This window comes from Rhinolophus sinicus, chromosome 1, assembly GCF_057876585.1.
Source record: "Rhinolophus sinicus isolate RSI-liver-muscle chromosome 1, RSI-T2T, whole genome shotgun sequence".
Classification (NCBI taxonomy): domain Eukaryota; kingdom Metazoa; phylum Chordata; class Mammalia; order Chiroptera; family Rhinolophidae; genus Rhinolophus; species Rhinolophus sinicus.
Window position 1 is genome coordinate 111,211,680 of NC_142501.1, and position 17,051 is coordinate 111,228,730.

The window sequence follows — 17,051 nt, forward strand, 5'->3', positions numbered from 1 at the left end:
TGCTGGAGACCAAGCTCCTTCCAGAAGGACGTAATTTTGTCACCTGGGCACCGTCCACTAAACCAGCCTGAACAGACAATGAATTGTATACGGTGTACATGGGCAAGGGCCTCGGGAGGAATGTGAGGCTATAGTACACAGTGAGCACAAATGGGGAGAGATTTCCTGGAAACTGAACTTCAGCTGAAACCCAGGAGTTTAAAAAAAAGTCCTTGAGCAAAATGGGAAATGGTTCTGTGAAATCCAAACATTCCAAGCATCCAGATGGCCACTCCGGGAACCTCACCACCGATGCCCTGCGGAACAAGGTGACAGAGCTGGAGAGAGAGCTGAAGAGGAAGGACGCTGTGATCCAGGAGCAGGGGTACCATTTGAAGGAGCTGTGGGAGCAGCTGTTGAAGCAGACTGGCCATGGCTGAGCTCACAGAGGAGCTCCTGAACAAGTGCATCCAGCTGAACAAGGTTCAGGTACATGCAGAGAGGAAGCCTGCTTCAGGCCTCTCCAGGTAAAGTGCCTCTTGAGGTCCAGCAGAAGACTTTGGGATTGGTCTCTCTCCACAGCAGCAGGGGAGCAAAGGCTGGGGTGTCTGCCAAGCCAACAACTCGAAACTACAACCTCAACAAACCTGCTGAATTGTCCTTTGAGAAAGCAAATCAGAAAGGACTCCAGTGAGAAGCTGCTCATTACAGATGCTCTGAATGAAAATCAGTTTTTGAAGAGACTGAATCATCAGCAGATCAAAGACATGGTAGAACGCATGTATGGAAGGAACTACCAACAAGGGAGCTACGTTATTTAGCAAGGAAAGCCAGGAAACCACATCTCTGTGCTGGCAGAGGACTGATTAGAGGTGTTCCAAGGTGAGAAATTGTTGTCATCCATCCATACATGGACCACATTTAAATTAAGCCATTTTATACACTGTACAAGGACTGCCTCTGTGAAAGCTATTATCGGTGTGAAAACTTGGGCACTACATCGAGAGGTATTCCAGAACACAATCAGAAGGACAGCTCAAGCTAGAGATGAACAGCACAGAAACTTCCTCAGAAGTGTATCCTTGCCGAAGAATCTACCTGAAGACAAGTTAACCGAGATCATTGACTGCTTGGGAGTGGAATACTATGACAAGGAGATTACATCACACGAGAGGACGAGGAAGGAAGTACCTTTTTCATTTTAGCCAAAGGAAGGTAAAAGTCACCCAGAATACAGATGGCCATGATCAACCAAACTGATAAAAACACTGGAGAACGGAGACTATTTTAGAGAAAAAGCTCTTATCAGTGAAGACATCAGATAAGCTAACATTATTGCTAAGGAAAACGATGTCGTATGCCTGATTATAGATCGAGAAACATTCAACCAAACAGCTGGGACTTTTGAAGAACTCCAAAAATACCTGAAGGGTATGTGACAAACCTGAACCATGATGATGAAAAAGGACATGCAAAGAGGTCCATGTCTAACCAGAAGCTTCCAAAGCTCTCTCTCTGGAGATGATACAACTGAAGGAGAAGGTGACCAGATTCCCCTCATCATCCCCATTCCAGAGCCTTGAGATTATTGCAACACTGGGCATTGGTGGGTTCAGAAGAGTTGAGTTTGTAAAGGGGTTTTGTTGTTTTATATTCCAGCATATCTTGGTCATATATCTTGGAGGAATGTATGAATTGTTACGGTTCCCTTAAATGTTGCTTTGAATGAGATTGAGAAAGTACACTTTGTAGTCTGTATATTGTACAGCAGCAGGTCTGTGCTAGTAAGTAACATGGCTATATCAAACTTCTTACATCACATCCTCTGGTGAATTTTTTTCTTGATGGTAGTTATTGAAGAATGTACCAAGTAAGCATTCCCAAAGACGATAAAACATTAAAAATATATTTCCTAACAGAAAACACACCCCAAATTCCTCCCATCTTAAAGACAGTCACCCAGTCAGGCTGGGAGGCCTTGCACGGAAGGGGCGAGGATAGTCATGTGCCAGGGCCAGACTGCAGTGCTGGGCTTTGCTTAATTTAAAAAGCATCAGGTCACATCTACTTTCTAGAATGACTTGTGAGCAGGGAGCGTGCTAAGGACTACCGAGGGGAACTAATCCAGGGCTCACGATCCCAGATCGGCATCGCTCTTCCATGCGTATGCTGACTGGTAAGTACGAGCAACTCCCACTAGGGACGGAACACCTCTGAAGGCTGTGCAGCTCTACACACACGGTCTGCAATTCAGTGACAGTCTGAGGGGCCCTCAGGACACCTCACCTGTGGAGGACGGCTGAGTCTCTCAAGAGCAGGAGGAGGGGGAGGAGTGAGAAGAGGGGGGAAGAGGTGACCAGAAGAGCAAAGGGGAAGAGAGGTGAGGAAAGAGGAAGGGGAAAGGAGAGGAGGGGCGGTCACAGAGGGAGAGAGTCGTGGGGAAGAGCAGAGGAAGGCAGGCAGAAAATGGCGCCGGCCCCAGGAAACCTATGAGCGTCCCCCTTCCCGGACAGGCTGTGACTCGTGTCTGACTTGGGCTTGCTTGTGTTTCACCAACAACGGGCAGGGCAGTGGCCTCTCAACGCCCACAGCAAGACCAAAACTCAAGGACTCTGCGCCCAGGCAAACTGACCTCTGCAATTATAAAATTAGGAAGAAAAATCTACTTGACTTTGTTATAAGGATAATTCTTTCTTGAAGATTAATTACTCAACTTTCACTGAGCTGAAGATATACTGTGTAGATGCTGTAAGAAGGAGAAATGCCACCAGTAATATTTTCATATGTTAATAAACACTCTGCTTCATTTCCACAAAAGCAGATCCAAATAAGCATTAAATTTTATTGTATAGTCTCTTCTTAGATCCATCTTAACCGACTCAAACTACACACACACACACGAATACTGCTACACTTGGATTTTGTTGGGTTGAACTCTCTTCTTTCATCCCTAAGCAACTGAATGTAACTAAAACATTCAACCATAACTGATGTCAAAACAGATGGCTAAGAATAGGTAATCAGTATTAATATTTATTATCCATGTCTTCATTCTAGATTTCTTTTCAATAGACATGATATCCTTTTGCTCACCCCACTATAACTCTATGCCTAAAATTTTACGCTCCCCTCTTTCTCCTGAAACCACAGGAGTTTAAATGAAGAATTACTGCCCTACTCCTCAAAGGATAGAAAAGCACCACAATTCCCATCAGATATAATAGGGAATGCTTTTGTGAAAATGCCACATTAATGATATTTTTCATGTTACCATCATATAAGTGGTATTTTTATGCCAGAATCAACAATTAGAATACTCTACTCAAAAAGGGGAAATATAACTTGATGTATTTCAGAATAAAGGCAAAAATAGTTATTAGTTTACTTTAAGCCAACAAAACAATACTCTAGCGACCCTTTAAAATTTAAGGAAAGAGTCCCTCTTAAGTGCCTGAAGGCTTGTCCATCTATGATCTCACTCAGGTCTCTGTCACCACCCAGTGGACGCCACTCTCAATTACAAGCTTGCCGATTATTTGCCTTAGAAGCATTAACAGTTTTTTGCATCCAATGAGACATATAATTACAGAAAAGTGCTCTAGTGCTCTCTCTTTTGAGCAACGTTGTACTTTTAAATTTCAACAACAGAATGTACGAAGTGTGATCAAAAAATACCGTGACTGTTTAAATTTAAAAAATTTATTACAGTAAAAGACACATTGCAATTAATCCCCTTCAAAATACTCCCCCTCGCTTCGAACACACTTATCCCATGGTTCTTGCCACTTTCTGAAGCAGTTCTGGAAGTCCTCTTTCATGAGTGTCTTTAGTTGTGCTGTCATGGCTGCCTCGATGTCCTGAATTGATTCAAAACATTTTCCTTTCATGGACATTCTGACTTTGGGGAAGAGCCAGAAGTCGCACAGTGCCACATCCGGTGAATAAGGTGGATGAGGGTACACTGTAATGTTTTTACTCAACAGAAATTGCCATATACCAGAAGCAATGTGTGACACAGAGCGTTGTCATGATGGAGGATGAAGTAAAGACACTCACAAAAGAGGACTTCCAGAACTGCTTCAGAAAGTGGCAAGAACGATGGGATAAGTGTGTTCAAAGTGAGGGGGAGCATTTTGAGGGGGATTAATGGCAATGTGTCTTTTACTGTAATAAATTTTTTTAATTTAAACATTCACCATTTTTGTTGATCACACCTCATATGTACTTTAACAACAGTTCTAACAGTTTTCAGTAAGAAATGGTATGGGCCATTGTCAGCAAAATTATTCTGGGAGTCATCTTGTCCTCTTCCAGATCAAATATTAAGTCCAACTGGGTTTTAAATTCTGTCACAGAATTACTGATTTTAAATTTATGTCTGAAAAAATTGAATGTTTTTATTTCTATTTAATGTACCATCAGCCAAATGAATATACAACTCAGACACTATTATAGCCTTCAACAGGTGATCAAGAGAAATAGTTTGCTTTCTAAATCATTGCTAGGTTATTTTTAAAAATTCAAAACAAATATTGTAGTTAGGCTCATAGGCTAGACTTTTTCTTTCCACCAGATTAAACTTGAAAGATTAGGGAAGCAGAAAGCAGACAATTATTTACACACATTTATCATTATAAACGTGTTTAAGATCTTTATGCAATAATTTTTAAAATCTGCACTTTGTGTTTCCTAGTGTTTAATTCACATACACAAATGTGAACATTGTTGAACACATGTGAGTAACATTGGTTTTCATTAGATAAACAAATCAAAGTGAAAACACACTCAAACTCTCAAAAAGAGGGGCAATTTTTTAAACTAATTTAATGAAACTGATTTGTTTATGTGTGTGTACACAATCAGGACACAAAAGGATTCATTCCATCACTTCAAGAAACGTCAGTATTACATTCTGTCCTTTGTATTTTTTTTGCAGGGGGCGGGGAGGAATGATAGTTAAAATCTTTGAGTAAAGCATAGGAAGAAAACTTTTTAAGCTGTATTATCAAACTTAAAGAGGAACTAGGTTTCTGGATTTGTAACTTTAGTAGGTCAAATGCCAATTTTAAAAACCTAAATAATCCCGTGCATGAAAAATTGTCCTTGAGGATATTAAAAAACAGACCAACTTTCACTGACAAATATGTTATTCCAAAGCGCTGTTGAAAGAAAATAACTGATACGTGTATGTAAAGAAAGCATTTAGCAAGGAATCTATTATAAGACTCAAAAGTTTTCTGTTATTATCACTCTTTAAAAGTGGCCGGGAGGTGAGATGGATGGAAGCAGGGAAACGAGTAGCTCAGGGGAGTACTGTATGTCAACCTAAGGAGTGTGGATTTCCCCGTAAGCACTGACGTGCCATCCCACAAGAACACACTGGCTCGGCAGGGAGGTAAGTGACACTGGAGGCAGGGCTTCCAGTGTAGATGACGCAGCTCTGGCAGTGAGGCTGGAGAGGAGGCGAAGGCAAGAGCGATACTAAGAGTCAAGAGAAACACAGAATTTGGTGACTAAAGGAATAGCTAAATGGTAGCTAAATGGAGTGCAAGTAAACCGGGGTAGCAGGAAGAAGGAGATTTTGGATGCTAAGAGGGTGAGTGAATGTTAATATTTTACCATGATAGGAAATGCAGAGGAGAAATGGGAAAAGGTTTGGAGGTGGGGTGGAGACTTACACATTAAGTTCGAAGTATGTGAGGGGCAGGTGGGTGAAGATGTCCATTTAAGGTGTCCACTAAATGAGTCTGAGGCTCAGAAGTTCCAGGACAAAGACCTGGAAGGAGGTACAGAGTTGGAAGTCTTTGAGGTGATGGCCGTAACCACGGGAAATGATGAAAGTACCCAGAGACAGCGTGCAGAATGAAAAGAAGATCAACAACACAACTTTAGACAGGTCATTTAAAAGATGAACTCAAGAAAAGGAACCCATGAAGGAACAAGAGAAGGCATGGTTAGAGGTAGAGGTGGACGGAAGACGAAGACAGAGCAATCATCTGAAAGTGAGCCCGAAAGAAATCCCAATTGTAATCTACACAAAGCACTGCTATGGACAAGCACAAACGAACATTTTCTTCCTGTGTTCCAGGCAAACATTTGGACAGACATTACCGAAAACAAACAAACAAACAAACAAAAATACAAAGGAGAAAATGCAATACTGCAGATGGGAAAGTTTTTCTATTGACAAACAAAATAAAAATTCCAAATTCTCTAGGGAAAAAAAAAACCAAAACAGGAACCAGAGATAAAAGCAACAAAATGCTTTCTTTCTTAAAAGGGTTCTTTAAGGTTCGTATTTTCTGATATCTAAATAAAAGATACACTTTAAAATGGCTCTCTCAATTAGTCTAAGAAACATTTCTTCTCAATTATTCTATATAGCCCTATGAATTTGGGCCAAATTGGCAGTCATAGTGGATCAACAGAGGCTTTCCAACCAGAATGATTGCCTTAAGTGACAAAACTCTCTGCCAAATGGCTTCATTGACTAGAAGATAGCTGAGGAGAACAAAGGGATATATCTATCTAAATATCACTTGGGGTATGGGGTATACAAGAAATCATTTGAATCATTTTGATACTTCACATGTCAATTGAAAGTATTTTTTATTTAAACTGAGGTCTTTATAGTTGATTTACATAAGAGATAGAGAGCTAAAACGTAACTGCTTAAACGTGTGTAGTACTAGCAGGGGCAAAAAGAAGGGCATTACAGAATAAATCAATAAAACAGAAAAAAACAACATAAGACAGAACAGAAATGGCTGGAAATCAGATTAGCAACATAAAGGGAAAGTTTGATATACTCACAATAAACAAAACAATGACATAAGGATAAACAGTGTCAGCAAATCGGGAATAGAATGGAGCATTTGTTGATAAAAGATTATGTACGAAAAAGCTATGTGTATTTATGTAAATGTATGTATTTATATTTACATTTAGATATAAAAATAAAAGGAAAAAAGGAAAAGAATGCTGAGAGTTGTTACCTTTGTAGGAGAGAATGGGAGTACAGTGAAGCAATGGAGAGCCTTCACACATCACTCAGCAGACTTCAAAGCTCATCTGGAGTTCTTATGTGGCTATATTTGTGTGTTATTTGTGTAATAAAACTCAGGAATGGGATTTGTAGAATAAGCCAGGTATCTTGTTATACATAAAGGCAAGGAAGTACTCAAAGACTAACAGTCAAAAGGACACAGAACTCAGTTTAAGGGAGATGTCAGTGGCCAAATGTAGAACAATTTGAGCATTTAAACAATAAGAATTATATCTGACTAAAATATTTAGAATCAAATTATATGAATTCACAATGAGAAAGCTGAAACGAAAGCTGATTTGCTGCCTTTGGAAATAATCAAGAACATCAACTCTTAATTTTGAAAATTGATAAAAAAAATAATTAAACATTTATTTTGCCTTTTCAGTAAGAAATACATTTTAAAGTAACCATAGAGGCCCTATTGATGAAGGGGGTAAACTCTTCGTTACAGAAGAAAGCCCGCTGATAAAAGAAATAATGGAATTTGAAAATTACTATTTTGCAACTTCTCGTGAAATACTTGTTTTAGGCAAGGATTATCAATGGAAGCAAAAACCATCAGAAGAAAGATTAAAAGGAAACTGCATTATCATCTGTACAATTATAAAACTATTCAATTAGTAAATAATTTGTGTCAACACATTATGACACAAATTATTTACTAACTGAATAGTTTTGTAATTTTTTTAAAATCTTATTTTTAAAATAAAGAGATCTGGTTATCACCACCTTTACCAGAGTTTAAATTCAGTACCACTAATATTAATAAAACTAGACTTCTGTTTAATCTGAATGTCATTAAGCCTCTACATTTAACTTCTAGCTTATAGAAAATATACAGGCGAGAGGAATGAGTTAAATGACTATGGGAAAGAAAACTTAGACTATTCTAGAATATGGGACATTCCACAAGACAATCATACCGATCTCTTCAACAAAGTGTCATTGAAAAAAAGAAAAAGGAAAGGTAGGAGTGGGAAGTGAGGAAGAAGATGAGGCTGTTGCACATTAAGAGACTTAAGAAACATGTCAAACAAATACAAAGTGAGATCCTTGGTTAAGAAAAAGAGCCAAGAACAAATTTTGATACGGAATTGGTCTACAGATCGAATTTGGCAGTTATATTGTTAATTGTTAGGTTTGATAATGGTATTGTGGTTCGCCAGAAAAAGGTCCTTGTTTCTTGGACACAGAAACTAAAGTAAGCATTAGTAGTATCTAGGTAGCATCTATGATACCTTTATTTTCACTTTAAAATGAATCAGTAAGCTGGGTTATGAATAAATGGAGGTCTTTAACATTGTTTCCACTTTTGTATATGTTTGAAAAGGTTTTTGCAAAATCTTACATAAATACATTCAGAAACTGGAAGTGAACAACTTTCTGAGAAAATACAGTAGTCTCCCCAGCCATCATCTGTGTGGAATACGTTCAAACATCCCCAGTGGATGCCCGAAACTGTAGCTAGTACTGAACCCTATATATACTATGTTTTTTTTCCTATACTTACCTATTTATGATAAAGTTTAAGTTATAAATCAGGCACATTTTATGAAACCAGCAATATCCTTACACCAAAGCCAGCCAAAGATACTACAAGAAAAGAAGACTACAAAACAATATCCCTTATAAACATTGATGCAAAACTCCTCAACAACATACTAGCAAACTGAATTCACCAGCATCTTAGAAGGATTATACACCACGACCAAGTGGAACTTAGTTCCTGGAATGCAAGGATAGCTCAACATATGAAAATTAATCAATCTAATACATCACATGAACAAAATGAAGGGAAAAAACCCCACATGATCATCTCAATTGATGCAGAAAAGCATCTAACAAAATTTAACACTATTTCATGATTTAAAACACTCAATAAATTAGGAATAGAAGCAAATTACCTCAACATAATAAAAGCCATATGCATGAAAAACCTGCAGCAAACATCATATTCAATGGTGAGAGACTAAAAGCTTTTCCTCTAACATCAGGAACAAGAAAAGGATGCCCATTTTCACCACTTCTAATCAATACAGTACTGAAAGTTCTAGCAAGAGCAAGTAGGCAAGGAAAAGAAACAAAAAGCATACAAATTGGAAAGGAAGAATAAAATTATCACTGTTCACAGATAATATGATCTTATATGTAGACAACCCTAAAGATTCCACACACAAAAAAACTGTTAGAGCTAATAATTTGGTTCAGTAAAATGTCAGGATACAAAGTCAATGCAAAAAAATCAGTTGTGTTTCTATACACTAACAATAAACAATCTGAAAGGAAATTACAAAAATAATTCCATTTATAATAGCATCAGAAAGAATAAAATACTTAGGAATTAACTTCACCTAAGAGGTGAAAGACTTGTTCAATGAAATCTACAAACATTGCTGAAAGAAACTAGCAATTGGATTGGACGACTTAGTATTAAGATGTCCATACTACCCAAAGTGATCGACAGCTTTAATGACATCTCTATCAAACCCCAATGACATTTTTTGCAGAAATAGAAAAACCCATCCTAAAATTCATATGGCATTTCAAGGAACCCCAAATAGCTAAAACAATCTTGAAGAGCTGGAGGAACCTTCCTGATTTCAACACTTACTACAACACTACAGTAATCAAAATCGTGTGGTGCTGGCATAAAGACATCTACTTTAAGACCAATGAAGCAGAACAGAGCCCAGAAGTACACTCTTGCTTGCATACATGGTCAAATTATTTTTGACAAAGGTGCCAAGACCATTCAATGGGGAAAGGGCAGTCTTTTAACAAATGATGCTGGGAAAACTGGTTTTCCACAAACAAAACAAAGATGGACTCATACCTAACACCATTAACAAAAATTACTCAACGTGGATGAAAGGCCTAAATGTAAACCCGACATCTATAAAACTCTTAGAACAAAACATAGAGCAAAAGCTTTATGACACTGGATTTGGCAATGATTTCTTGGCTATGACACCAAAGGTACTGGCAACAAAATAAAAAACAATTGGACTTCATGAAAATTAAAAAATCTCATGCAGCAAGAGATAGTATCAACAAAGTAAAAAGGCAAACCATGGAATGGAAGAAAACATTTATTTGCAAATTATATATCTGATATGGGATTAACATCCAGAATACAGAGGGAACTCCTAAAGCTCAACAACAAAAACCAAATAACCTCATTCAAAAATGGACAAAGACTTGAATAGACATTCCCCCAGAGTAGACATACAAATGGCCAATAAACACATAAAAAGATGCTCAACATCACTGATCATTATAAAAATATAAATCAAAACCACAATAAAAATACCACTTCACACTGATCAAAATGGGTACTAAGAAACAAAAAACAAAACAAAAACCTGAAAATAACAAGGTTGGCAAGAATGTGGAGAAACTGGAACCCTTGTCAACTGTTGGTGGGCAAAAGGGTGCAGCTGCTGTGGAAAACAGTATGCCAGTTCCTCAAAAAATAAAAATAGAACTACGATGTGACCAAGCAGTTCCACTTCTGGGTATGCACCCAAAAGAATTAAAAGCAAGGTCTTGAAGAGATATTTGTACACCCATGTTTATAGCAGCATTATTTAACGATGGCTAAAAAGTAAAAGCAACTTAAGTGTCCATCTATAGACAAATGGATAAGCAAAATGTTACACATACATACAATGGAATATTATTTATCCTTAAAAAAGGAAGGAGATTCTGACACGGTCCAACATGGATGAAACTTGCGGACTTCATGCTAAGTGAAATAAACCAGTCTCAAAAAGACAAGTACTGTATGATTGCACTTACATGAGCTACTTAGTCAAAACCATAGACAGAAAGTAGAATGGGTGGTTGCCAGGGGCTGGGGGGAGGGGGAAATAGAGAGGTCTTGATTAATGAGTAGAGTTTCAGTTTTACAAAATGAACAAAGTTATAGATAGAGATGGATGGTGGTGACGTTTATACAACATTATGAATGTGTTTCATACCACTACACTGTACACTTACTTAAAAATGGTTAAGATGGTAACTTTTGTTATGCGTACTTTAATATCAATGTGTCAATATATCAAAAGATTTCCTAACCAGTTAGAAAAAACATGGAAGGAAAGTTCACCTTATAATAACAATAAGAAAGATAAAATTACCTATAGAAATAGGGGTTGATGTGGATAGACAAAAAAATGTGTAACAGTCAAATGAAGAAATTGAATTCAACCGAAGGGTGTTAAAGGTAAACTTGAACAATTGAAAAGTAAAAGTTTGTACTTAGAAATATCAATTTTCTCTCAATAATCTTTAAATTCAATACAATTTGAATTAAAATACGAATGGATTCTTTTTTTGTAACTTGACAAAATACTGCAAAGTAATGAGGAAAAATCAGCCCCAATAGATATTAAAACTGTTTGTAACTGTAAAAGTACAGATCAGTGGAAAAGAATAAAATGCCAAGATACACATATAGACATTTTGGGGGACTTTATTACATGACAAAGACGGCATCTCAACTCGCAAGAGGCCACTAAGCCAACAGGGCTATTTATTTGGACTACCAGCAAAGTTAAGTCCTTACATCCTTCTTTACACAAAAAGTAATTCTAAACGGGCTAAATATTTAAGCATAAAAAATAAAAAACAAGTGTTAAAAAATAAAACATTACAGGAGAAAACATGGGTAATTTTAAAAAGTTTCCATTCAGCATGTAGAAAATTCTTTACCCAAGGCACAAAACTGAGATGTCATAAAGAAAAAGACAGATTAAAAATTTTAAAATTCATGAAAAGCATCTGCAATTCATATGTTAAGCTAGCCAATCTCCTTAACTTACCAAGAACTTGTATAAATAGACCAACAGAAAGTTGGGAAGAAGATGAACAGGAAAGTTTACAGAAAAAGAAGTTAAAATACCCAATACATAAGAAAGGCACCCGATAAAAATGAAAGAAATGCATCAAAACAATGGAATACGCAATCCAACCAACAGAAAAAGTTAAAAACGTAACAATACCATGTTTATGTGTGGGTCTACAACCAGGACCCCACAAACTATTGAGACTGCAAACTCATTCCGTATGTAAGGAGACAAACAGAAATAACCTATCGTTTTAAAACGATAGATACGAAAATTTCTTTTAAAAATAATTTAAAATAATTAAATAATGTTCACTTAGTTATTTTAATATTCCATATACAGAATACAATATTGTAAAGAGGAAAACAACAGGCAGGCTGTGGGGTAAAAAGTCCAAAAAGCAAACGTAGTAGCAGAAATGCAGATGAGAGATTACTGTCCTGGAAAAGGCCCGGACCACATTGGCCCTCACTGCCAGTGGTCACCGTGAACTGCTGCCAGTGTTTCTGCTCTTAGTGAGCTCTCGCCCTCTCTTACCGCGCTCTGCTCTCCATCCCCCTTCTGCCATTTCCTGTGAAAAGATCTTACAAAGACGACATGATTCCTCATGTGTAATATGAGGATGAGTACTTTCCCTTCCAGTTAGTTTTAGGAAACAAGATAGTAGAAGGTACATAGTAAGCACTCAACAAATATTAGCTGTTAGTTAGATCTGAGGTACATAGCTTTTGATATTTTATTCTCATGTTTAAGCAGTTCTACTCTATGCGTCTTTTCTCTCTATGTATCTTTCACTAAAACTTCTCTTAAACTCTTTTTAAAAGTAGGCAGGATACTTAAATGTTAAAGTAGCAAGAATGCAGTTAACAATTGTGTTACGAATGCACTCCGGCGCCACAGGACAGAATCAGTAGCAAATGCACATTACTATGTAAAAGGAAAGAGCTGACCTCACTAGCAAAGGTGATGGCTTCACAGGGCTATGCCCACACCTGATCACTGCTGTGATGGCCTCACAGGGCCGTGTCCACACCTGATCACTGCTGTGATGGCCTCACAGGGCCGTGTCCACACCTGATCACTGCTGTGATGGCCTCACAGGGCCTGTGCCCACACCTGATCACTGCTGTGATGGCCTCACAGGGCCGTGCCCACACCTGATCACTGCTGTGATGGCCTCACAGGGCCGTGCCCACAGCTGATCTCTGCTGTGATGGCCTCACAGGGCCGTGCCCACACCTGATCTCTGCTGTGATGGCCTCACAGGGCCGTGCCCACACCTGATCTCTGCTGTGATGGCCTCACAGGGCCGTGCCCACACCTGATCACTGCTGTGATGGCCTCACAGGGCCGTGCCCACACCTGATCACTGCTGTGATGGCCTCACAGGGCCGTGCTCACACCTGATCACTGCTGTGATGGCCTCACAGGGCCGTGCCCACACCTGATCTCTGCTGTGATGGCCTCACAGGGCCGTGCCCACACCTGATCTCTGCTGTGATGGCCTCACAGGGCCGTGCCCACACCTGATCTCTGCTGTGATGGCCTCACAGGGCCGTGCCCACACCTGATCTCTGCTGTGATGGCCTCACAGGGCCGTGCCCACACCTGATTACCACCGTGATGGCTTGTTTTCTAGTGTATCCTGATGACACAGAACAAACCTCCGAGAAACACTAACAATCAGGGCTCTTGCAATTAAATAACAAATAGCAGAGCTTGGTTTTTTAAAAGATGTGTTTTCCCTGAACGTACTTCTGCTTGGTTTTTACACACACATCTGAGAAAACATCAAAGTGGGAGCCCCATTGACTGGAGGTGCTAAATCCAACTCACCTAACTGATGTTATCTACTTTTTACCTTTCACCCACGATCTTCCACTTCCCCACTCCTTTCCCACACTCATCCACACAACAAAGGTAAAAAAGAAAAGGGCAGAACAACTTTTCCTCAGTAACCATACTGTCAAGTAATATCTGGTCAAACTCTTAAAAGTTATTCCTACTGATATTTCTACATTTTCTTCTTTCTTCCCTCTCCCCATGATGGCCCTTCCCTGGGTCCTCGCCATGCACACTGGATCGCGCTCTGTTATTACCCTTCACCACCTATTGATCTTTGTGAATTTCATCTGTTTTGCAAGCACCCTGAGAGCAAGAAGCATGTATTTCCTTTCCGTTGTTATTCCCCAGCCCAGCACCTAGCAGAAAACCTAAAAGGAGGTACTGGAAGAAGTCTTGAAATAAATCGATAAAATATATTATCTACACTGCAACATACTGTAAAGAGCCCAGGCTTAGTACTTAGGAAACTTGGACTCTAGTGTCAATCATGCTATCTGCTAGTCTGTCACGTCATAGTTAAGCATTTTAGTATCATTTTCCTCTTCTGTACAATGGGACTTTCATTTGCTCTGCTATTGCACATGGTTCCACAAATTGAAATGATGGAAGTAAAAAGTGCTTATTTTTATGCCACTTTAAAGTGACATGGTTACTTCTGTTGAACAACATTACATGTCAACCAAACTCTAAATCTAATTAGGAAGAATACAGTTATTCTTTGAGAATAGGTAGATTTAATTAATACATTTATTTGCTTTTTCTTAAAATAAGAATAAAGGCATAAACAGCTGGTAAGACATTGATTTATGTCATCACAAGTATGCATAATGTTTATGTTCTAAAACAGAAATGGCCTGTGTTAATTGTGCCACGTCTTCCAATGTTAATTACAATTTAGATATAAAGTATTTGCATATTTCTTACCAGGTTCTGGAAGGTCTAACTTTGCCCGCTTTAGTTCTGCCATAGAAATCTGAAGTTGCTCTATCACAAAATCATCTTCAAAGAAAAAGTCCTTTGCCAAGGTCTCTTGAAGAAATTCTACAAGTTCTTCCATAGACAATTTCATTAGATGTTCTAAGAAAGGATGAAAGAAATAAAAATTCTATGTTAACAGCTACTTTAGGTTGAGAAGATAATGTATTCTATTCTGGTATAGCATTTTTTAAAAAGGGCATAGCAAACAAATTAAAAGTGGCATTGTGAATATCACTGAATTTCAGTAAGACCAAAATACTTTCTGATAGGTCTATATTTTTACTCTCAGAATTGCAGGGGGAAAAAATCGGGGTTACTAATTTTATTTACATTTCTACTCATGAAATTAATTTTAATGAAAAAGATTCAAATTACAGATACAAAACAGAAAGTAAAAATCAGCTAAGATTCCACTAGCCACTGCCCCATAAGTAGATTTATGTAGATGTGTATCAATGTTTAAAAATAAATTATACTTTCAATGTGTTATTCACCTCATTTTCCCCACTCAGGAATGTAAATCACTGATATCTCTCACTTCAACAAATATAAGTTTACGTCATCATTATTAAAAACTATATGAGTCCACTGTATGCATGCACTATAATTTACTTAATCAGTTTTTTACTATTGGGCATTTAGGTTGTTTACTATTTACAACTGCTGTGTGGTGAACCTCCAGGAACAATGTCTTATAACATTCTTAAGGCAATCAGAAAAAAGAACAAGGAAAACACTTGGGGGTTTCAGCTAACTATTGGTTAAGGTGCCCAGACACAGTTTTTGAAGCTTTATGTGGTGATGAAGGGGACGTCCTGTAAGTCTTTGAGCTTTCTCTTCCTAACTAAGAAAAAATACACAGCAGCAGAAAGATTTTTTTCCCACAGCCTATTTAATAAAATGATAGCATATAAAGTAATTGTTATGCTTAAAGTTTATTTACAAAAGGTGAAGAAACTATTTACTTGTCAAAATTAATCAAGAGTCATAGAAATAAAACATACTTTAAGAGGGAGAAAGAGAGCTATGGAGAAATAGAACATCATGTTTCTACTTGTTTAGGGAATATTAAACTAATAAGTATGTATCTTAATAAAATGTGTATACTTTTGTTCTATATCTTGGTCAGTTTATAATCCAGAAAGAGAGAAAACAAGGAAAAGGGGGGAGGGAGAGACTGAGAGAAAGATTAATCGATCTTACGAGTATACCTGTGGTTATACTCGTATGACTATATTGCAAACACAATTCATTGGCAATTGCTTAGTTTTGGTGCTGTGGTTTGTGTGTTGGGGGCCTAAGTATTTGGGTGTAAGGGAAACAAACCACACTTGCGAATCCTTGTCTTTCAGCATGAACAGTACAGCTGTGAGTTTACAGGAATTTTCATTCCTGTCTAAAGCTCGAATCATCTGGTGCTCATGAGCTCCATGCTTTTCATGTAGTAAGCAATCAAACAATCTTATGTGAAAGTATCTGACATGTACTTAGCAAAATGCCAAGCACAACTACATGACCCCAGGTACTCAATTAGCTTACAATATAGTGGGGAAACTGAACAGATGAATCATCCAAGAATAACCTAAGAGAGGAGAGTACTGTGAACGTGTAACTATGTTGTATGGCACAGATCAGAAGTGCCATACCATAAGCAGTTCTAAAGCGTTCAGTGAGTCTCTTCTCTGCATAGTCACAAAGGAGTCACATAATTTTAAAGGTTGAATTGAGACTTTAAGAATCAAAGACCTTTGTGATTAGTAGGTTTCCAGTCCGAAGAACCACCTAAAACAAATTACCAACTGATCATTTCTTCACTGAGTTTTAAGAATTCTTTTTGACTCACTACTAAAAGGAAATGAAGTTGAAGTTGAGTGGGGAATGAGAAATCAGAGTTCAAATTGTTGTGAAATGTTTATACTTAAACATTTTCTTACTTTTGTGTAATTTTAAGATTGTGTACGACATAGCAGTAAGAACTCGTTCGCCTTCAAAGATGTAGATATCCCATATTCTGAGGTTTAGTGTAAAGGGAGTCTATAATGAAAAACAAAACAGAAAGAAGATTAATAGTTTGCCCTGTCTGATATTTATAATTTTATGACTGGGCTTTGTAAATAAATACTCACACGATCAAGGAAACACTGAAAAAACCATTTCATGGTGTAAAAACTGGTGTAGATTTCTTGAGAATCCTGAAAAAAACAAAGACTTCACAATTTCTGCATTGTAGCAAACAAAATATGACATACAATACTAAGTGAGGCTGTAGGAGGTAGCTGTCAAAGCTGAACATAAAAGCATTTTGTTACAAGTCTTTTTCATGCTGGAGTATTTCTACGTTTTCTCTTCTTACT

The 17,051-nt window shown here is 37.8% G+C and overlaps 1 protein-coding gene and 1 pseudogene across 6 annotated transcripts in view; one reads left to right on the forward strand and one right to left on the reverse strand.

Annotated features, from left to right (window-relative positions):
• USP6NL (USP6 N-terminal like) overlaps window positions 1-17,051 on the reverse strand; it is a 227,002-nt gene that overhangs the window by 11,562 nt on the left and 198,389 nt on the right. For all 6 annotated transcript variants that reach the window (XM_074324987.2, XM_074324988.2, XM_088802337.1 and 3 more), the window contains 3 exons: window positions 16,824-16,889; window positions 16,632-16,731; window positions 14,644-14,796 (listed from right to left, as the gene is read on the reverse strand). In XM_074324987.2, the coding sequence (XP_074181088.1) occupies window positions 14,644-14,796; window positions 16,632-16,731; window positions 16,824-16,889 (319 nt within the window). The remainder of the gene's footprint in view (window positions 1-14,643; window positions 14,797-16,631; window positions 16,732-16,823; window positions 16,890-17,051) is intronic.
• Window positions 222-1,692, forward strand: LOC109450657 (cGMP-dependent protein kinase 2 pseudogene; annotated as a pseudogene).